Source organism: Manacus vitellinus, unplaced genomic scaffold, assembly GCF_001715985.3.
Source record: "Manacus vitellinus isolate BGI_N305 unplaced genomic scaffold, ASM171598v3 scaffold_47_pilon, whole genome shotgun sequence".
Classification (NCBI taxonomy): domain Eukaryota; kingdom Metazoa; phylum Chordata; class Aves; order Passeriformes; family Pipridae; genus Manacus; species Manacus vitellinus.
This window is the reverse complement of record NW_021940585.1, coordinates 1,197,734-1,219,414: the sequence shown is the minus strand read 5'-3', so window position 1 is coordinate 1,219,414 and position 21,681 is coordinate 1,197,734. Positions and strand designations below refer to the sequence as shown.

The following is a 21,681-nucleotide window of genomic DNA, read 5'->3' as shown; positions in this document are numbered from 1 at the left end:
CCAGGGTGTGGAGGGAGGCAGGACCCTGCCCACGGTTTCCCAGGACATCCCGGAGGTGCAGGTGATGAGAGAGAGGCCGCGCCGGGGGACGGAGGAGGACTCCAAGTCGGTGCAGCAGTACGTGCCGGGGGTGCGGGTGGAGTTCCCGCGGCCCCTCAACTCCGCCAGCCTGCACCCGACCAGGGCCCTGCTGCCATCCAGCACTGACCCCTCGGAGCAGCAACCGGGGGTCCCCACGGACAGGGACAGGCTAGAGCCCCGAGCCAACCTCACCACCGTGTCCGACAAGCGGCTGCAAATCCACAACCCCTTGTACCCGGTGACCGAGAGCTCCTACAGCGCCTACGCCGTGATGTTCCTGTCCCTCATCGTCTTTGCCGTGGGCATCATAGGAAACCTCTCCGTGATGTGCATCGTGTGGCACAACTACTACATGAAGAGTGCCTGGAACTCCATCCTGGCCAGCCTGGCTTTCTGGGACTTCCTCATCCTCTTCTTCTGCCTGCCTGTGGTCATCTTCAATGAGATCACCAAGAGGAGGCTGCTGGGGGACGTGTCCTGTCGCATTGTGCCCTTCATGGAGGTAAGGGGCTGCACGGGGCCCTGGAGGGATCAAGGACTCAGCTCCTCTCTTCCCTCCTGCTCTGGGGCAGTCTGTGCTGGTGGCCTGGCACAGGGACTGTGTGCCAGGGCCCCCCACGGTGAGGAACAGCAAGGAGCCAAGGGACAGTCCCAATAGTGACCTTCCCTTTGCCTCTGTCCCAGGCCATTCCTCAGGCTCTGCAGCCAGCACCAGCTCTGCCAGGGCTGGGAGGAGCCCATTAGACCCTCTGTTGTCCAGCCAGCATGGGCACTTCTGTCTGCAGGGTCCCTCCATTTGTCTGTCCCAATCCCAGCTTGACTCCCCCAAGCCTGGGGGCTCGGTCTCACAGTGTGCTGGCCCAGAAACTGCCCACTGTGGGCTGTTGAGGATGGCTCTGGGGCAGGAGGGTGCAGCTGGGCAGCACTGGGGTGGGATAGCCCAGGAATTAGGTTTGGGACCTGAGATCTGTGTTTGTCCTCAAGCTTCACGTGTGACAGGCTGGCCACGCTTGGGGAGAGCCAGGCACCCACTGAGAAGGCCACAGGGACTGGGGTGACAGAACATGGCAGAATGAGCAAAGCTGCCTCAGATGGCAGGATTTGGAATGATCCTGCTCTTGCGCTGGAAACAAACCCTAGCTGTGGATATCTCCCATCCTCAGGGGAGCCTGGGGTCCAGCTGTGCCCCTCTGTGCCCTTATGGGACAGACAGATCCAACCTGCCTGTGCTTGTTCTGTGGGGTCAACATTTATCAAAGGGTGCAAACATCTGGAACTGCTCAAAGACAGTGTCAGGTGGCTGGAGACCCTCTCAGGCTTGGTCAGACTAGAGAGGGTTCAGGACCTGCCTGTCCCATGGAGCATCCACCGCAGTGTTCAGGGCCCCCAGCTGCTCCGTGCCCTGCTGGCAATGGGACAGTCACCCCCCTGTGCCCCAGTGCCTTTGTGCAGGACCTGCAGTGGCACAGGGGTCCCTGGCTGTGCACAGGGTCCCTGGCAATGCACAGCCCTAGCGGGGGATGCCAGCAATGCCACTGAGGCCTCTGGGTGCAGGGTGATGGACCTGCACCCTGCGTGTCTCGTTGGGCACAGCCCCAAATCTGCACAGCACATCCCAGCACGTGGATGTTGTGTTTGCTGGGGGAGCTGTGCAGCCCCCCTGCTTCACTATGTCCCTGTCCAGCAGGCAGGAGCTGCCCCTTTCCAAAGCCCAGCCCAGCCTCTCATTAAATGGAGTGTTTGCCCCATCCTTGTCCTCCACCACAGGCCTCCATCACTGCAGCTGGGTGGACTCAGAGAGGGGCAGGAATTTGCCCAAGCAGGCTCAGTGCTCTGGGGAAGAATGGGAAGGGAAGGGTGATACCCCCAAAGCAGACCCCAGTCCTGAGGAGGATCTGCCATGAGCTGCTCACGGGCTCCCTGTCCCTGTGGGAGAACCCTGGGGATGGCACCAGTGGGCACAGGGATTCAGCAGCACCAGGGTGCTCCTGGGACAGCTTGGTGCTGGAGGAGGCAGGAAGGGACACAAACTGGGAAGCACGGTCCTGGTGGGGGGGCTACTCCTGCTTGGCCCCCCAGAACCCAGCCCTGTGCTGCCCTCCTGCCCCTCAAAGCACGGGCAGAAAGGGGCTCCAGGTCTTCACCTGGGACTCAGCTGCAGGGAGCCACAGGAACAACAGAGCCAAATCCCTGGCAAAGGGTCAGCCATGAGAGGGGGACCTGTCTGCAGGCCAATGGTTCATGTCCACCTTGAGTGGCTGAAGCCACTGGACAGACACTGTGAGAATTGGACCTCCTGGCCTCACTGTGTAGCTGTCCAGTGCCCTGTGAGTGGGCACAGAGTCAGGTTTTGGGAGCATAGCTAGTTACATGGGCTCCTGGGGACAGCCCATGTGCAGGGATATGCTTGGGCTGACCAGTGGCACTGGTCAGCATTCTGCATCCCTGCCAGGGCACTGGAGAGCATCCTATGCCCTGCAGGACCAAGGGAACCAGGAGAGACAGAAGAGCCTGTGGAAGGGTGTAGAGGGAGGAGGCAGCAGCACAGCAGCACCAAGAGTAAGGGAACTGGGCCAATGTGCTGGGTGCTGGCTGTGGGGTAGAGCAGGGCTGGGACATGCTGGGAGGTGGTTCTGAGTGCAGGATGCTGGTGCTGGGCACAGGATGTTGGTGCTGCTCTGGTGCCCTGATGCTGTGTCTGGGAAGATGCTGCTGTACAAAACCAACAGTGCTGCTCAGTGCTGGCATCACCCTGGTCAGCAGCTGCTGGAGGGACCAGCCCAGGACCCAGGAAAAGCTGGGGGGCCAAGGAGGCAGTGTTCTGGGCTGCTCCCCAGGCACCACGTGGAGCCTTGGGATGTTTCCTGAGTGGTGGGAAGGTCTTTCAGCACAGGGTGATGTTTGATGGCTTCGTGAGGCCAGGAATGGCCACAGCACGAGGGGCACCAGCATGTGACTCTGCCATCATCCTGGCCAAGGGCTGTGGGACTTGGCTCCCAGCTCTGGGGCTGGGACTGGGAACGCTGATCGTGACCCTGGGTGCCTGGCCAGTCCTCCCAGAGCCACAGTGATTCCTCTGCCTCCTTTGGCCTCCTCCTTTGGCAAAGGGGATGTTTTTCCTGCCATTCTCAATGCAGCGGAAATTGCCCCAAGCTGATTTGGGACAACGGTGCCTTCAACTCCCTTGGCCTGTCTGAGGAGAGCAGGGCAGGGACGAGCCAGCATGGGGGGGCCTTGAGAACCCTGGGAAGGTGCTGGTGGGTGTGATGGTCCCTGCTTTTCCTCTGCAAGAGCTATCCAGAATAGAGGAAGAGCCTGAGGGACAATCGTGTTGTTCCCACTCTGGCTGGATGGACAGACAGACATCCAGCAAAGCTTCTCCCTTCTGCAGAGAAGGGAGCTAGGCAAGGACTGTGGGTCAGGGGACATATTGATCCACTGTCATTTCAGGAGTCACAGAAAAGTGGCTCTAACCCTGGGATGCAGCCACAGGCTGTGACGTCCCTGCAACCTTGGAGGAGGTCTTGTGGTCTTGGGTAGCCAGGGGTTTGCCACAAGCCTGGTACAGCCAACCTCCTGGTGTTGTCCCTGCAGCAGGGCTCACCTGTTCTGCCTCCTCCCTCGCCAGGTATCGTCGCTGGGAGTCACCACCTTCAGCCTCTGCGCCCTGGGCATCGACAGGTTCCACGCAGCCACCAGCCCCCAGGCCAGCACCCGGCCCATCGAGCAGTGCCAGTCCATCATTGCCAAGCTGGCTGTCATCTGGGTGGGCTCCATGACACTGTCGGTGCCAGAGATCCTGCTCTGGCAGCTGGCGCAGGACACGTCACCCGTGAACGGTGTGGTGACGGAGTACTGCACCATGAAGCCCTCGTCCAACCTGCCCGAGTCTGTCTACTCGCTGGTGCTCACCTACCAGAACGCTCGGATGTGGTGGTACTTCGGCTGCTACTTCTGCCTGCCCATCCTCTTCACCATCAGCTGCCAGCTGGTGACCCGCCGCATCCGCGGCACCGAGAAGGGCGAGTGCCGGGGCACCAAGCACGGCCAGTGCGAGAGTCACCTCAACTGCACCATCATCGCGCTGACCATCATCTACGGGCTCTGCACCACCCCTGAGAACGTCTGCAACATCGTGGTGGCCTACATGTCCCCCGACATGTCCAAGCAGACCTTGGACCTACTCAACCTCATCAACCAGTTCTTCCTGTTCTTCAAGTGCTCGGTGACACCCGTCCTGCTCTTGTGCCTCTGTCGTCCCCTGGGCCAGGCCTTCATGGACTGCTGCTGCTGCTGCTGCGAGGGCTGCGGCCCCGACACCGCCTCCAGCGAGGGCAGTGCCGACAGCAAGCTCAAAACCGAGATGTCCTCCTCCATCTTCTTCGACAAGCCCCGGGAGACACCCCCCCCGCTCCTGGCCCTCGGCACCCCATGCTAAAGTGCCACCGGGGAGCTGTAGAGATCGTTCCACCACCTCCTCCCAAGACCAAATGTTGTTTTGCCGTTAGTGCCCGTGTCTGGATTGTGGAATAAGCAGAAGAGACGGCTCAGGGGGCTGCGTCGTGGGCTCCAAACCCAGCATTGGGCAGGTGGAGCTTGAAACCCTGTGGCTACATCGGTGACCTTCTTGCCTCTGCCCAAAGGCCAGTGAGGACATCAGCACCCTCCCGTCCCAGCTGCCCAGCTGGGCTCTGTGGGGTTGCTGCTCTGGAGATGGAATTGTGCCGGAAAGGTCCCATCTGAAACCATGGAGGGTGGCCACGGTGGCTCGCAGAGGACACAGCAAACACAAACTGCCCTCGTCCTGTCCCCTCCCCTCTTGCCAGCCCCTCCACAGTAGGAGAAGGTCCCAGTGACTGTATCCCGTGGATCCGAGCCGTGCCCTGTATGGCTCAATAAAACCAGAACTAGAAGCAATCGCAGCGGGCAAGCCGCCGGCACCGCCAGGCTGAGCCCCGGCAGCCCCTTGGATGGCTCTTCCCTAAACCTGGGGGGCTCTGGGGTGGGCATGAACAGCTAAGGGGGCATGAGGGCAGGGAAGAAGTTCTGCCAGGGCAGGCAGCAGCTAGAGGAGGTGGGGAAAGGCCCCTTTGCCCCCTCCCTCTGGGATGACGCTGAGCGGTGCCTGTGGGAAGGTTCCCTCTGAAGCATCAGGCTTGGGGTGGTCTCTAGGACTTGAACTGGTCCCAGTAAAGCCCTGCCAGCCCAGCACTGGGCTGTGGTGCCCCACAGCCTGCAAGGCAGCTGTATTATGCAGGACCAAGGTGCACAGTGCTGCTGCCTGGGGGGGGTGTGGGACCACCACCCCAGCACCCCTTGGAGAGCCTTGGGGTGAGGACATTTTACCCAAACCATCCCACGCAGGGCTCCTGGCCCTCATCCACCCACCCATTGCAGGGACAGGATTGTCCAGGGAGACTGTTTCAGGACATAAGGCTTTCCAGCCCCACATCCCCCCCCTGCCCACGGCTCCTCTATGGGGTGGGGGGTGGTGGCTCGGGGATCTGCCTGAGGGCAGGCTGGTCACAGCGGCCCATCCACCGGAGCTGTTAGAGCTCCTTGTCCCAGTTGCTGGCAGCCGCCCCAGCCCCCGAAATGCCGGGGCAAGGGAGACGGTTGCTACGGGCAGTGAAAGCGAGGGGCTCACTGTGGGCTTTGTGCACAACACCCACCGGGCTCCGCTCGGGCTTTGCTTTCACAGCTCCGTTTCCAGGGAAACAAAAGCCCCAGTTTTCTTCCGAGAGCACAAAACTGGGTTTTTCCTTTCATCCTCCTCCCCCCCCCACACCCAGCTCTGGGTCCCACAGTTTGGGAGAAGAGGGGTCTCACCCTGGCACAGGGATGAAGGGGGGTGCAGAGCCCAGGCCGTGTTCCCATATGTCCCCTCGGGGCAAGTGGGGTCCCCATGGGGGTTCGAGGGCAGTGGGGGCAGTAAGGGGGGGGCATCTCTCATGTGCCTGGTCCACGTAGCTCAGTCCTGAGCCTGGGCCAAGGGCGAACAAAGCTGGGCTTGTGCTGCGGCCCCGCGGGGCTGGATGGGTGGGGAGGGGGAGCGCGGGCGCGGGCAGGGGAGGTGCAGGCAGCACCATCACCATGGGCAGCACGTGGCCCCACAGCAGGCACAGCACCCCACAGGCTGGGCTGAACCCCAGGCCTGCTGCCCAGGCACCTGCCAGGCACAGGGCAAAGCCCTTTTGGGGGGGGTCAGGCAGGGGGCCACCCCCTGGGGACACAGAGTGGAGGGACCCCAGAAGCAATGGCCACAGCCCCCAGGGTATATGGGGCAGGAGGCCACCCCCAAAGGACACAGGGAGGGCAGGGGGATGCAGCACTGCAGCCCCCCCTCCAAATCCAGTCTGGCAGCAGGGCCCTGCAGCAGTTCTGGTACCTGACAGGGGCAAAGGAAGGTCCCACAGCAGCAATGGCCACAGATGGAGTCTCCGAGCTCATCTTGGCACCCAGGCCAAGGAAACGAGGCATGCAGAGGTGGCTCCAGCCCCTCTTGGTGAGCATGACCACACAGATGGTGCTGCCTGGGGGACAGGGACTCCCATCCTGGGCAGGGCTCCGAGGGACGGGTGGCAGTGATGGCGAGGAAGTAACGTGACTGCAGCCACACCCCCAACGCAAAATTGTTAATTTATTATTAGGAGGCAAAAAAAATTGTACAGTTACAAGAATCATTCCCCAACAGAGGTCAAATCTGAGACAAAATACCTTTTTAAAAAAAAAAGGGAGGAGTGGGGGGTGACAACACTTTACAAGTCATTAAATTAAAAAAAAACAAAACCAAAAAAAAAACCAAAAAGAAACCTCTCTTTGTGCAATTCTGCAAAAACAAGAACAGAAGATAAACCCCTGGCCTGACACCCCAGAACTGAGTGGGAAGAGGCTGAGAGGGGCCCTGCAGCGACCCCAGCCACCCCCACCCTGTGCCTCAGCCCTGCACTGGGACTGACAACTGCCTCCCCGCTGCACACCCACCCTCCAGCAGCCCCCCCCAGCACAGCTGAGTCCTCAAAAACTGGCCCCAAACAATCTGGCCGGGCCCCCAGGCTGCACCTGCAGAGCCCCAACAAATCATCACACGGCACAGATGGCCACAGCCTTCCTCACCCCCCAAAACCTCCCCTCATCCTCCCGCCACCTGCAGACAAGGACCCAACTGTGGTCCCCACAAGCCCTGCTGCCCCCTGCCCCATGGCTCCCATGTCCCCCAGCCAGGGCAGCACAGCAGGAGGGGGTATGGGGAGTAGGGAGTGGGGAGCAGGGAATGGGGAGCAGGGAATAGGGAGCAGAGCACAGGGAGCAGAGCACAGGGAGTAGGGAATGGGAACACAGAACGGGGAGCAGGACACAGGGAACAGGCACAGGGAGCACCTCCCTGGCTCCACTGAGCAGTGCTGAGGGTGCACAGATGCTCTGAACGTGTCTCCAGGTGCCTCCGTGTGTCCCTCCCTCCCCAGCATCCCCACGGGATGTCCCCAGCCAGAGCAGAGCCAGCAGCCCCAGCCAGGCACAGGCGATGCCATTTGGCACATAGGGAGCCAGGGCAGCCACCCCAAGAGGCTACAGGGGGTTGAGCCAACTGTGGGGCAGCTGCATGGCAGGAGCCAGCCCCCCACACCCTCAGGGGCTGCTGACATTGCTGGGTCCCCTGCACTGGCACCAGTCCCCCAGATCAGCCCACCCCGAGCGTCCAGGCTGGGCAGTGGGCAGGATTTGGAACAGGCACAGGAGCAGGGGACATGTGGGGCAGGGGGACAAGTGGCCCTCAGCCCCAAGGAGGGGTTGGGGCAGTGGCACATCAGCCAGAGGCAAGGGGGGGAGGCTGATCACAGTGGCTTGTGACTAATCCCTGTCCCTTGGAGCCCAGGGGCAGCATCACCCCCTCCCTCAAACCCTGCCCATAGGACTGAAGCCCAAGGCAGGGCAAAGTGAGCACCTCCTGACACCCCCAGCGTGGTCTCTGCCTGGAGGTAGCAGCAGGACACGCAGGGAAGGGAAGATGGAGCCCCAGGGGACCTGCCTGCAGCTGGCACAGTCCCATCCCCAAGGGCTGCCTTCTGCTACCACCCTCCTCTCCTTCCCAGCGCTGACCCCCGGCCGGCCTCGGGGAGCCCCAGCTTTCCTACTGCTCACAGGGCCCAGTTTAGTAACAGCACTATCCCTTAAATTAAAAAATTAAAATATATATACATATATATATATACTGTATACACAGACAACAACAGAACAGTGCCAAAATGGAGGAAGAGAGGGAGAGAGGGGAAGGGAAGAGAGGAGAAGGGAGGAGAGGAGGAGAGGAGAGGAGGGCAGTCGGACATTTTCTTTACAATAAAAACAAGGACTCTGCCCCAACATGAGCAGAGTCTGGGGTCCCCTAAAAATACCCATCTAGAGAGAGAGCTGGAGGGACAGAGCAGGAGAGAGGGGCATGGGCTTGTACAATGGCATCTTCCCGATCCGAGCCAAGCCCGTGGGATCTCAGCTTCGCCTGGACTTCGAGTGCTGGATAAGCCACTGTAGGGTGATGTCTGCAGAGGCAAGGGGACACTTACAGCCTCTCCCCCTGGCTGTCACCCCCTCCTGTGCCAACACCTGGGCACAGGCTGCCCTGCCCCACTACACCCCCAACCCTCGGCACTCACTCACCGATGTTGTCCTTTTCTTTGCAGGAGATGGAATAGCAACATATCTCTCGGTCCTGGATCGCAGAGAGGTTCCTGTGGGAGAGGAGCAAGTGCTGGCTGCAGACCCTGGGCTGTGTGGGGCAGCCATGGGAGACACTTCTGGGCAGCCCTTGGGGAGGGCTCCGAAACAGGGCACATTGAAGGAACAGAGGCTCCCCAGAAGCTGCATGTGTGTCAGGAGAGGGCACCAGCACTCCATGCCTGAGGGGCAGAGGTGGGCTGGGGGGGGCTGGGTGATGGGGTAGGAGGGACCTGATCCCACAAGAGAGCCTGGCCACAAAAGTTCACAGCTACCCCTCAAGCTCTGCAGCCAGACAGGGCAGGGAAGTTTTGGGAGTGGCATAGGGCTGGCAGCACAGGAGCTGCACGTGTGCCCACAGTCCAGGGGGTGCTCCAAGGGGTGGCTGGAGGGAGGAGTTGCTGTGAGTCAGCGCAGCATCCCAGATCCCCTCTGAGGGGATGGGCAGGAGCAGAATCAGAGGCCACATGCTGGCATGGCAAAGGGTGAAGGGACAGGAATGTGGATGGTGTCACACACCAGAGCAGGGTCCAACCTCCCGGCCCCCAGGGCTGTCAGGTGAGCAGTGCCTATGCCATGAGTGGTGCAGAGCCATGGGAGGGTGACCAGAGCAGCACCCCCAGGGAACCCACCCCCAGTGCCCACCGTGATACCCCCAGGGAGCCTGGTCCCACTGTCCCCAGGGGTACCCCCAGGGAGCCTGGTCCCACTGTCCCCAGCAGTACCCCTGGGGAGCCTGGTCCCACTGTCCCCAGCCTGGTCCCACTGTCCCCAGCAGTACCCCCAGGGAGCCTGGTCCCACTGTCCCCAGCAGTACCCCCGGGGAACCTGGTCCCAGTGTCCCCAGCAGTGCCCCTGGGGAGCCCAGCTCCACCGCCCAGCACCACGCTGTGCCAGGCCCACACGCCACCGTGTGGCACCCAGGACCCAGCCCTGGCACTGGTGGCTCCAGCTCCTCCTTGTCTCCACAAGGTGTCACCTCAGATGTCCTCAGCCACTCATCTCTGGCAGCCCACCCCCCGGACAACACAATGTCACCCCAGATGGGTGACCATGCTGGCGGGGACATGGCAGAACAAGGGGGTTCACACTGTGTCACAGCCCCACTGTGGCTGCCTGGGCCACTGGCAGACTCACATCTTCTCGATGAGCTCCTTCTCATCCAAGGCACCGGGCAGGTCCCGCTTGTTTCCCAGGACGAGGACCTACAGGGACAGGGGACACCTGAAGCTCCCGGTTGCCAGACCAGGCAGGAACCTGCTTCTGCCACCCAGAAGCAGAGTCTGCTTGTGATTCAAGACAGCCCTAACCACTCCACCAGGATGTCCCAGCTGGAGAAACCCCCTTCAGCAGCACTCAGGAGGCAGAGCACTTCAATTAACTGCCTTAATTATCCTGCGTACAGCATCTCCTGTGCATTCTCTACTCCCAGCGTGGAGACGGCCCCATAGCAAATCCTCCCTGAAGGGCACCAGCATCTGTTGTGCCATGTAGGACATTCTCCCAGGAGCCTCTTGCTGTCTTTGAGCAAAAAGTCAAGTGACATGGCTAAACCTGACGTTACCAGCACGAGCAAGCTGTGGGTGCCGGGCAGAACCCGCTCCGCAGGCAGCCAGCGCCAACCAGCACCGGCTGCTTGCACCATCCACTGATCCCTCCTGATTTCAAGGGTGTTCACATCCTCAAAGGCATTCTCAGACCGTGCAAGGAGAATAACCACCCGGCAGGACTGGTTTGTTCCTCCCGGAGCACCCACACGACTGTCACCTGACAGGGGCAGTGCCGAGGCTGCACGTGCAGGGTGAGCTGGGGCTCTGCAGCAACACAGGATGCAGCACCTTCAATCCCGAGGCTCATTCTCCCAGAGGAGAGCATTCAGAGGGCTACAACTGCAGCCTGGTATGTCAGGAGCTTAATTTAGCTGGCAGCGGACGTTTGGGATCTGTGGCGAGTTCCTCAATTAGCTCCTTTCAAAGGAGGCTGGTTTGGGATGCTCTGTGCACATCCCACCCTGGCACGTGCTGCATGCCTCATGCTGTGCCACGTCCCCACCTCCTGCACATGTCACAGCCCAGGAGCCACTCTCCCAGGAGACGGGACATTAATGTCACACCATAAATTAGGCACAAGAGGACAGATTGAATACATGGGGGTCTGGTCTGTGCTCCCTGCCCTAAAGCTCTGTTGCTTGGCCTAGCTCTGGCCTAGAAAGTTCCCTCAGGAGTGCAGCAGGGAAGGGACCCCCCCAAGAAAGGGGATCCCTGACCTGAATCTGCTCTGCAAGCCCTGGCTCAGGATGATGAGTGGTTGTGGGCACTGGCTGAGGCAGCAGCTCACCGGGATGCCCTGGAGCTGCGGTTTATCCAGCAGGTTGTGCAGTTCGTTCTTGGAAGCCTCTATCTTCTCCTGGTCAGCAGCATCCACCATGTACCTGCAAGGGAAGGGACACCCCTGAGCACAGGTGCCCAGGTCCCCATGCCTTGGTGCTGTGCCCGAGGTCTGTGCCACCCCCAAATCTCCTCCCATGGCAGCTCACTGCCCCCACTGGAGACTGGGCCATAGAGGGAGTGGATAACAGGATCCTCCTGCCAGGACCCCTCTTCCCAAGGATAGCTGTGGGGCTGAGAGTCCCTCATGTCTCCCAGAGGAGAGGAGGACCACCCTGTCCCCATCCCTGCATGTGTCCACCTGCTGACAGCAGGGACAGTCTGGGCAAGGGAAGCCTGGGCAGGAGAAGCTGCAGGACACGTGTTGTCCCCAAGCACCCAGTGAAGCTCATGTGCACATGGCAGCTCCCATGGAGACACCCAGGACAGAGGACAAGTGGAGAAGGCAAAAGGAGCTGATGATGGAGAGGAGACGTTGACCCAAGAGGGGGAAGGACCTGATCATCCCATCAGTGGGGTAATCTTGGGAGGGGCCACAGAGAAAATGGATGTGAAGCTAGCAGTCAGCAATGCTGCTCTGAGCAGACAGGGAGATTTAGGGAAGGATTTCGCTCTTATGGGCTGACACTCATCCTGCAAAGGATATTAGAGAAAATTTGTTCCCTGGAAGGGTGGTCAGGCACTGGAACAGGCTGCCCAGGGCAGTGGTGGTCACCACCCCTGGAAGGGTTCAAAAACCACCTGGGGACATGGTTTAGTGGTGACCATGGCTGTGTTGGGTTAACGGTGGGACCTGATGGTCTTAGAGGCCTTTTCCAACCTTCATGATTCCATGATAATTCAGTGGTTCTAACTCCTGACACAGGTGTCCGGCTCCACCAGCAAAGGCATCGCAGCTCCCCTCACAGCCAGCCCAGTATCCTGGGGTGGGGCTGTGCCCCCACCCACTGGTGAGCTCAGCATCAGTGTGTGTGTGCCAGTGGAGCTCTGGCTCCCAGGATACTCACACGATGGCACTCACTCCACGGCAGTATCGCTCCCACATGCTGCGGAACCGCGGCTGGCCACCAATGTCCCAGAGCTGTGACAGGGAGATCGGGGTTACTCCGGTGTCCTGTCCATCACCCCGGTGCCCCAAGTACCCCAGTCCTGCCCAAGACCATGTGGCCACCCAGGGCATTTTGTCCATTACACCAAACCCACCCCCATCCCGTCCTCTTCAGCTCAAACCTGAGGAGGAGGCTCCCGGCTTGGTAAGGTAAGGAGACACCTCAGGAAGGGCAGCTGTAGGATGCTGAAACCCCCTGTGGTATGCTTCTGCTGGCATACAGGGACCCCCTGGCCCAAGCTGGGTGCTCTTCCCCATGTCCACCACACCTCCTGGTCTATCCCTGAGGCATTTCCCATTTCAGAACACTCAGCACACTCTCAAAAGTGTTCCTGCAGCAGCCCGAGATCCCCAGCCATCTTTTCAAGCATGTCTCACAGCCATTTTCCAGTTTAACTCAGGGCCCTTGAAAGATCCAGAAGGGGTAGAACCTTCCTCTCCCTTTGCTTCCGAGGCAGAGACCACCACTTGAAGTCATGACCTGTTTATTCCAGCACACCCACCCTCAGCAAGGTGACCACATCCATGAGTCCCCACCAGCAAGCCAGAAGTATAAGGAAACCTCCAGCACTGCAGCCTGGACTGGCTCTTACTGCACAAGTCTGAATCTCCTATATCTCACTATCTCTTCTGGTGGTTACCTGCAGGACCCTGACAGGGCAGAGGGTGGAATCACAGTCCCTGGAAGCATTCAAAAAACATGTGGATGTGACACTTGGGGACATGGTTCAGTGGTGAACATGACTACCATGTCATGGGGGGAACAGCTTAGAGGAATTTTCCAACCTTAACGATCCTAGGATTTCATTCTATGATTCCCAGTTGCAGTTGCAGTCCCTGGAATCCTTCAAAGTCCTGCAGAAGAGCCACCAATCTCCCTTCCCTCCACCTTTGGTCCCAGTAGCCCTAACCAGCAGTAACACCTGCATCTTACCTTTATGGTAACATTCCCCTTGGTGATCTTCCTCATGTTGAAGCCAACCGTCGGGATCATGTCTTCGTTGAACTGTCCTGACTGTGAGGAACAAGGTGAGACAGCGTTAGGGGGCAGAGGAACATGGCCAGCCAGCCCACCCCAGCAGGGTAGCGAGGCTGGCAGCCTGCCTGGGATAACCCCAAAGGCTCTGCCAGCCCTGCCCCGGGCACAGCACAACCTCCAGGTCCATGCCAGGAGCACAGAGCCCAGAGACAGGACACTGCCAGGTGGGAATGGTGTGTATCCTGGTTCCAGCCCAGATCAGCGGGATGGGGAATGGCCAAGACATCTTGTTATTTGATACCACCTAAGATCATCGCCATGGGCAAGGAAAAGGGTCTCTTGCTTGCTTCCAAGAAGGACATTCCTTTCCTGTCCCTTTCCTGTAGGGAGAAAGTGTGGTGGGGGAGGGAAGTCATCCACCATTGTTTCATTGTCCCGGGCTTGGTGAGCATTTTGCATGTTAATCACCCTCTCTTTGTACACTTTTGTTATCAGTATTGTTGCTGTTACTGGTCGTTTTCTTATCTCATTGCTGTTACCAGTAAATTGTTCTTATCTCAATCCCTGATCTTTGCCTTTTGTGCTTCCAGTTGGAGGGGGAAGCAAGTGGTGGGAGCAGTAAACTGGGGGAACATCATTCCTAAACCAGGACACTTCAGCTGCTGCACAGGGCACAGGTGCAGCCCCCAGCCCTGCAGTGAGCTCCCAACCTCAGCACCAGACACACTGTCGTCCCAGTGGTCAGGGTCAGGAGACAGGAGCTGCCACAGCCCTTCACCTGCTGCCTCCAGCAGCCTCCTTGGGACTCAAATCAGGTTTATTGCCTGTAAAAGCATCCGGGAGGCCACACTGTGGAATGCTGGGGAGCCAACAGGGAAGAGGGTTTGCTAACCAGGTTAACACAGACGTGGGGATTTTGGCCATCAGTGCCAGAAACTTGCAGGAACCACCAACCATGGCCAAACTCATCCTAGCAGCTCTTAAAACCTCAGTTTCTTGAGGGCTTTTCTGGCTTTTCTCTTAGTTAACACGAACCTCAAAACGGGAAGGCAATTTATGCTATTTTCTGATAAGCAGATTTTTGAGCCAACGGCTCCTCCAGACCCACATCACCAGGTCCCCAGGGTTCTCCTGACCTCTTCCAATGTCTCTGCAAAACACACCACTTCCCTTTTTCATTTCCCTTTTGCATCCAACAGCAAAACCCAGCAGCCAAGGGGTGTCCAGACCACACTGCACCCAGAAACCACCGTGGGGAAAGGCAGGGAAGGGTGCAGGGAGAGGAGGGGAAGCAGGCAGAGATCCGCAGGGGATGTCTCCTGTGGACTGAGGTTCAATACACAACTTGGCTTTATGAAATTAAGAAATTCACAGGCTTTGATCGGCAGACACGGAGAGCAATTGCTGAAGAGCTCTAGGAAGCTGCAGGCACCTCCCTCAGGGATCCCAGACCACATCACGGCATCTGCTGTCTGTGCAAAAGCCATCCAAGACATAGTTCAGGCAGATAGAAGCTTATTCCAGAAGGGATGGGCTGCAGGAGCCAGGAGACACCTCTTTCCTCCATAGGGAAAGTGAGGCACAGCCTTGCTCCCTGCCCAAAATCCTCTCCCCCCTGCAGCCCCGGTCTCCAGGGGCCAAAGGACCAACAAAAAAACCACTTGAGCTGTCCAAAACAGGTTGGGATTGTGACACATTGTGGTCCAGGATGGCCTGCCTGTGGTCCCTGCTGTCCCAGCACCCACAAAAGCATCTTCAACATGCTGCAACGTGCTCAGCTCCTCCTGCATCAGCTGCTCTCTGAAAGCAACTCTCAGTGGTGGAAACACAGTGTCCCCTCTTTCCTCTCCAACTATCCCTGATGGTGGCACCTTCGGCACATCTTCAGCTCCCTGCAGGGTCCAGCTATCCACAGCTCCACTCCCAGGAAAGCAGAGACCATCTAGCTGGAGACATGCAAAAGCTTCACTGGACACATGCTTGCCCCCCCAGATTTTGGTTATGCAACAGACCCAGCACTCATGCTGACCCTGGAGATGATACCAAGCCACACCAATCACTTGGGAATGCAATTCCACTGGGATGCACAAAAATCCTTGCAGGCAAGATGGATTTTGTGGCCACAACTGGCAGATCAGGTCTCTACAGGCTCCCGTTCGTTGCTGATTTTGCCAGGGTTCCCCAGCACTCTGCCCAAACCACTCTGCCTCACTGCCCTGCCTGGAAGGCAAGTGACCCAACACTTCCCAGTTGAGTTACTGGGAGAGGTGGCCAGGATTCAGCTTTTGCAGGGGCAAGCAGTCCCCCCAGCTCATGATGAGCCCCATCCTCTGCCACAAGCACAGGGACACCACATCACTTGCCACTTCAGCCATCATCCCCCACTCAGCCAGCAGCCAGGCCCTCGGCTCGCTGGCACATGCAAAGAGGCCACCTCAGCCTCCACACTGCAGCCACCAGCTCTGGTGAGCAGCGTGCAGGGTGGCCAGGTCCTGCTCTTCACCGTGGTCTCCACGGGGCAGAGGCAGGAGCCTAAAGCACCTCAGGTTGGGTGTCTCCCACCAGTGCCTGGACCATTCCCAAAACTGCCCAGCCTGGCACTCCTGCAGGATCTCCTGCCATGGAGCACTTGAGACCCTGACAAACCGTGTCCAAGCTCCAACCCAGGGGGATACGTGGCAGTTTCTCACCTGTAACCTCCACATCCATCCTCCTAAGCTGGCCCTGTGCCAGTGCAGGGTGGGAGTGCCTGGTAGCCTGAGCTGGGCAGTTTTGGGACCTTGCTTGGTCTTCCACTGCTCTTCCAGCTCTTCTCCAAGAGCTAAACCAGCCCAGCTCCACCACACAGGTTCCCATCCCTCAGCACATCTCTATCAGCCAACAGACCCTGACACTGAGCACCCCATTCAGACAGGAAAAAGCCAAATTCAAGCCAAGCCTTTACACTTCAACAGTGGGCTTACAGCTCTCTGGGGCTCTGAGTACCACAGGGCACCTATGGCACAGAGATCCATGCCCCTGCAGAAGGCACTGGAGGGGACAGGACTGAGAACTGGGAAAAGGGGCTGCCACCTGGGCCAGGCAGGATGGAGCTACCCCAGGGGCTGGCAGCAAGAAGGAAGTGCCACGTGGGTCCAAGAGACAATCCCAACTCTTGCCCCAAATCCTCAGCATGCTCTGATTTCAAAAACTTCACGCAGAAGGATCCTATTGAAGGGGCCTGTGTTGGGCAGCCCCCACCACTGCAGGCAGCAGCCCCAGCTGGGCAAGCAGGGGGCTGTGGGACAGGGATGGGCCCCTCCATCCCGGGCAGATGGTCTCACCACCACCACCACTACCTTCATTACCACACATGGTCTGGCTCCACAGCACCCCTCAGCTTGTACATCCAGCATCCCAGGCCATGAGCATGGTGGGAAAACCACAGGCCCCTCCTGGCACTGCTCCCTGTATTGCTTGTGCATCTGAAACAGGCTGTGCTGCCCTCCCTGACGCCACAGGCCTCATCTCCAGGGCACTGGGTATCTCAAGAGCAAAAATGGGATCCGGGGACAGCTATCAGGCCATGCATGTGCTGACCCTAGAGCCCAAGTGACACTGGCATGGCCAACACTGCTGTAAGCCCACCTGAGCCAGGCAGGACGATCCATCCCACTCCCTGCAATGCAGCTAATGCACATGTTTATTTTTTTTTTTTTAAGAGCACAGTATCACTGAAGTTCAGGAGTTTTTTTCATAAAAATTAGGTTCCTCAGATGAAAGGGAAAATCCTTGGGCTGCTTTTGCTTCTTCAGCACTGCATCAGAGTCCAAAGTATGCTGGACAGCAGCGCTGAGGTTGCACTGATCCAACTCTCTGTGAGATGCTCCCAGCAGCTCCCCAAGGACAGGCAGCAGAGCCCCAACTCTGAGGGGAAGCCAGCAGCTCTGTGTAAGATTTGCAGCAACATCTGGTCCCACCTTTGTCCACAGAGACCCCACAAATGCCTATAAATCTATCAGTTGTTGTCCTTGTTCAGATGTCTCTGCAGTGGGGCAGCATCTGGACAGAGGTGGTGGCCACACTGGTGACTCAGCTTGCTGCTGGCCTAGATTTTGGAATGCTGGACATGTGCAGCCCCCACTGGCATCAGCACTACTTGATGGTAGCACAGAGTCTGTTACAGAAACTCTGGAGAACTGGCTGGATGGTCACAGTGGATGGTCCACGGCTCAGTGTCGAGGTGGAGGCCAGTGATGAGTGGTGTTCCTCAGCAGTGGGTGTTGGGACCAGCACTGTTTTAGAACAGAATTACAGAATGGTTTGGGTTGGAAGGGACCTTAAACATCATTCCATTCCTCCCCCTGCCATGGGCAGGGACACCTTCCACTAGACCCAGTTGCTCCAAGTCCAGTCCAATCTGGCCTTGGACACTTCCAGGGATGGGGCAGCCACAGTTCCTCTGGGCAGCAGAGATGTCACCATCAGAGACCATCCCATGACAGAATGTTGTATCTCTGTCAGTGGCATGGACAGTGGGATCAGGGTGCTGAGGACACTGAGTTGTGTGGTGCAGTTGACATGCTGGAGGGAAGGGGTGGCATCCTGGACCTGGACAGGCTTCAGAAGTGGGTCTGTGCAAGCCTTGTGGAGTTCAAAAAGGCCAAGTGGAAGATCTAGCACCTGTGTCAGGGCAACCCTAAGCATGAATCCAGTCTGGGTAGAGAAAGGCTGGAGAGCAGCCTCGAAGAGAAGGACTTGGGGGTGCTGGCAGATGAAAAGCTTAACATGCCCCAACCATGTGTGCTGATGCCCAGAAACCCCCGTGTGCTGGGCTCATCCCACAGCGTGGGCAGCAGGGGAGGGTGGGATTCTGCCCCTCTGCCCCACTCAGGTGAGATCCCACTTGCAGACCTGCCTCCAGCTCCGGGGTCTCAGCATCAGAAGGACATGGAGCTGCTGGAGCAAGTCCATAGGAAGCCACAGAGGTGCTCTGAGGGCTGGAGCCCCTCTGCTCTGGAGAGCTGGGGCTGTTCAGCCCGGAGAAGAAAAGGTTCTGGGGAGACCTTAGAGCCCCTTCCAGTACCTAAAAGTGGCTTCTAAGAAAGATGGGGACAGACTTTTTAGTAGGGTCTATAGTGACAGGACAAGGGGTAATGGTTTTAAACTAAAGGAGGGGAGATTCAGATTAGATATAAGGAGGAAATTTTTTATAATGTGAGTGATGAGGCCCTGGCACAGGTTGCCCAGAGAAGTTGTGTCTGACCCATCCCTGGAAATGTTCCAGATCAGGTTGGACAGGGCTTGGAGCAACCTGGTGTAGAGGAATATGTCCTGAATGTCCCTGCCCATGGGAGGGGTGTTGGACAAGGTGACCTTTAAAGGTCCCTTCCAACCAAAACCAGTCTATGATCCTATGATCTTGGAAAACCACCACTTGTCCATTTTTCCTGGCTTATGTTGACAGAGATTGCAGCAGCAAGACAAGACCATGTCCCATCCAGATTCTTCTCCTCTTCCGGAAACATAGCAGAAACCCCCCAAAAAACCTACCACCTTCTGCATTATGAAGCTGAGGTGCAAAGACACACCTGTGGAGGGCCCAGGTGCTGCACCTGGAGGCAGAAGGACCACAAGGCAGCATGAGGACCCATGTCCACCTCCACCACACCCTGGCCCTACCAGACCCCATGCCAGGGGCATGTCCTGAGTTACTGGGAGAGGCAGGGGTCAGACAGACTGGCAAAAAGGCATCAGAACAACATCTCCCTGATTCTCCCTCAGCACCTCCACCAGTATTTCTACCTCTCCAGCAAACCTTGGAGACCTTGCAGACCTGGAGCTGCACCTCCCCTCCCAAGCTGAGGCACCCAAATGCATCCTGCTGAGGGGGCTCAGCTGGCCAGTGAAGGGGTCAGTGGCTCTCCAGGGATGGGTGGGAGCAGGCACTGAGCTCTGCAGTCCTCCAAGACACTCTCAGGACATGCCTCCATCAGCAGTGCTGTCAGGAGAGCCATGGCATCCATCATCCTACCTGATGCCACACACGACGCTGATGTGGTTTCACAGAAATGGTTGAGGTTGGAAGGAACCACAGTGGGTCATCTGGTTCAGCCTCTCTGCTCAAGCAGGATCATCCCAGAGCACGTGGCAAAGGATTGCATCCAGACTCCACACTCGCTCTGGGCAGCCTTTTCAGTGCTCGGTCACCCATGCAGTAAAGAAGTTCTTCCTCATGTTCAGGTAGAACTTCCTGTGCATCAGTTCCTGCTTGTTGCCTCTTGTCCCATTGCTGAGCACCATCAAGCAGAGCCTGGTCCATCCTCTGACAGCTCCCTGCAGATACTGACAGACTGGATAAGGTCCCCTCTCAGATGTCTCTTCTTGAGGCTGACCAAGCCCAGCTCCCTCAGCCTGTCCTCGTAAGAGAGACGCTCCAGTCCCCTCAGCATCTTCGCAGCCTCTGCTGAACTCACTCTAGGAGCTCCATGTTTCCTCTTGCAGAACTGATCTGAATCACTTCCTGAGCAGGGTTAAAGCACAGGATGGTGCCCCAGACCCCCCATCACCCAGGACCGACACCCCGGCACCTGTGGCTCAGCTCCCCTGGAAGGCTCTAGCACAGGTAGAACATGTGTGGTGTTAAAAAGCAGCAACACACTCTTTTGTTCTAATCATGGCCTGCACTAACAGGTTTTGGGCCCCAGCACCTCCTGAGGAGCTCTCAACACCCTCGAGTCACCCTCGTCACCACCAGACTGGGGAAAAGGCAGCTAAAAGCCCACTGGCTTCAGGTTAAACAAAGACTGGGCTTGTTTACAGCTTTCGCCCCTCCTTGCAGGCAAAACTTCGAAAGTCTCAGCTCCCAAGAGCCAGGAAAAATAAAAATAAGCCCTGGAAAATGAAGGTCCCCAGGCAGGTGACCCAGGAGGAGTCAGCCCCCGGATCCTCACTGCCTTCAGCAAAACCCTCGCCTGGCACAACCACAGCTCTGACTGCTGGAGGGAACCACCCACCTTCCAGGCAACCAGAGTCCATTTTTCAGTCAGGTGCAGCTAAAAATCCTGGAACACAAGGACGGTGCCAACCCCCCCGGAGCAGCCCCAGCATCGCTCTGAGGGAAGGGGAGCACCTCTTGCACCCACAGAGATGTCTTGTGAGATCTCTCCAACAACGCCAAAATCCCACACTTCTCAGTTCAGGCTCTTCCCCTCCCCAAAGCCCAGATTACAGCCCAAAGCACAAATCACAGCTATTTCCCCTTCCAACACCCCCATTGCGACACCCTAAAGCCAGGCACCTCCAACCCTGCTCAGGCAGTTCCTGTCGAGTCGGCATTTTCTGTGTCACGCTGCTACTTCACTGTCCCCAATACCTTCTTTCCAGGACGTTTTCTCAAGGGTTGGTGCCCCTTTTTGTGTGCATGTGCCACAAAACACCAACTTTCCAAATTAACTGAGCTCAGCCACTAAGCCTGACTGCCCTGCAAGGGTGTCAAACCCCCCACCACAGACCTGTTACACCGGCAGGCCATGGTGCCAGCTCCAGCCACCTCAAGAGCTCCTGTAATTCCCCAAAGTCCCTCAGCCAGCAATCCTGGCTAAGCAGTGAGAGTCCTGGTGCACAGGTCTTCCAGGTGGGGTTTTGCCCACAGTAAAACTGCCTGCAACAAGGTGTTTACTCGCAGGAGCAAACCCCACGAAGCCCACGCTGAGCCCTGTCTGTGGATGCAGCTGGGTGAGGAGGAGGCACGTGGGGAACAGGGAGCTGGGCAAGATGAGGACCAAAGCAGCAGGAGCCCGGAGCACCAAGTGGTGACTTCCAAGCAAAACAGCTCGAGACCTGGAGTGCCATCGTCTCCAGGGTGAAAAAGCACTTTGGAGTGTCCTTCCTCTGCCCCCAGACACTTCAGGAAGGACATTTTTGTCCCTCAGCAACTGGCATCAACGGAAACCTCCTGAAGAGCACAGTTCCAGTGCAAAGAAGCCTCCAAACAGGCTGAAAATCCCCTCTGACAGCCCAGCACCTTCCAGCACACTGAGCGAGCAGCAATAATTCCCTGTGCTTTGGAGCCATGGCACCGAGCAAGCAAAGTGCAGGGACAAGGAGGGCAGTAGAGCAGCCAGGGCAGCTGGAAGATCCACATCCTCCTCCCTCCATTAAACCCTGCAGGAGCGACAGCCCAAACCTGACCCTTCGGGATCCGCCCACCTCGCAGCATCACATCTGGAGAGGGCGAGAGTAACCCAAAAAGCAAGAGGGGAAACTCCACCAAGCATCGCCAGGGGTGAAACCACACCCTGGGCTCCGCGATCCCGCTCCTGATCTGCGGCCGGCTCCAGGGACCCCGTGGAGGAGGCAGCACAGCTGGGGAGAGGCCGGGGTCGGAGGGGCCCGAGGCGGGTGTCACTGTGGGGTGTGGAGCGTGTGCTGCT

The 21,681-nt window shown here is 58.1% G+C and overlaps 2 protein-coding genes across 2 annotated transcripts; one reads left to right on the top strand and one right to left on the bottom strand.

Moving 5' to 3' along the window:
• The first annotated feature begins 6 nt into the window (after nt 1-6).
• Nucleotides 7-4,993, top strand: GPR37L1 (G protein-coupled receptor 37 like 1). Its single transcript, XM_008929739.3, has 2 exons — nt 7-583; nt 3,710-4,993. Exons 1-2 carry the CDS (start codon nt 65-67, stop codon nt 4,517-4,519), a joined length of 1,329 nt encoding a protein of 442 aa, XP_008927987.2. The 5' UTR covers nt 7-64; the 3' UTR covers nt 4,520-4,993.
• Nucleotides 4,994-6,701: 1,708 nt separating this feature from the next.
• Nucleotides 6,702-13,298, bottom strand: ARL8A (ADP ribosylation factor like GTPase 8A). Its single transcript, XM_018079831.2, has 6 exons — nt 13,223-13,298; nt 12,188-12,261; nt 11,131-11,224; nt 9,931-9,998; nt 8,737-8,807; nt 6,702-8,618 (listed from the first exon to the last, which is right to left on the bottom strand). Exons 1-6 carry the CDS (start codon nt 13,280-13,282, stop codon nt 8,569-8,571), a joined length of 417 nt encoding a protein of 138 aa, XP_017935320.1. The 5' UTR covers nt 13,283-13,298; the 3' UTR covers nt 6,702-8,568.
• Nucleotides 13,299-21,681: the final 8,383 nt, after the last annotated feature.

What these genes read in the sequence shown, in the direction of transcription:
- GPR37L1 (XM_008929739.3), top strand. Translation starts at nt 65, where the DNA reads ATGAGAGAGAGGCCGCGCCGGGGGACGGAGGAGGACTCCAAGTCGGTG. An exon ending in GCATTGTGCCCTTCATGGAG is followed by an intron (nt 584 to 3,709) that starts GTAAGGGGCTGC and finishes CTCCCTCGCCAG; the next exon opens with GTATCGTCGCTGGGAGTCAC.
- ARL8A (XM_018079831.2), bottom strand. Translation starts at nt 13,282, where the DNA reads ATGATCCCGACGGTTGGCTTCAACATGAGGAAGATCACCAAGGGGAAT. An exon ending in AAGGAGCTCATCGAGAAGAT is followed by an intron (nt 8,808 to 9,930) that starts GTGAGTCTGCCA and finishes CCTCTCCCACAG; the next exon opens with GAACCTCTCTGCGATCCAGG. An exon ending in CAAAGAAAAGGACAACATCG is followed by an intron (nt 8,619 to 8,736) that starts GTGAGTGAGTGC and finishes TTGCCTCTGCAG; the next exon opens with ACATCACCCTACAGTGGCTT.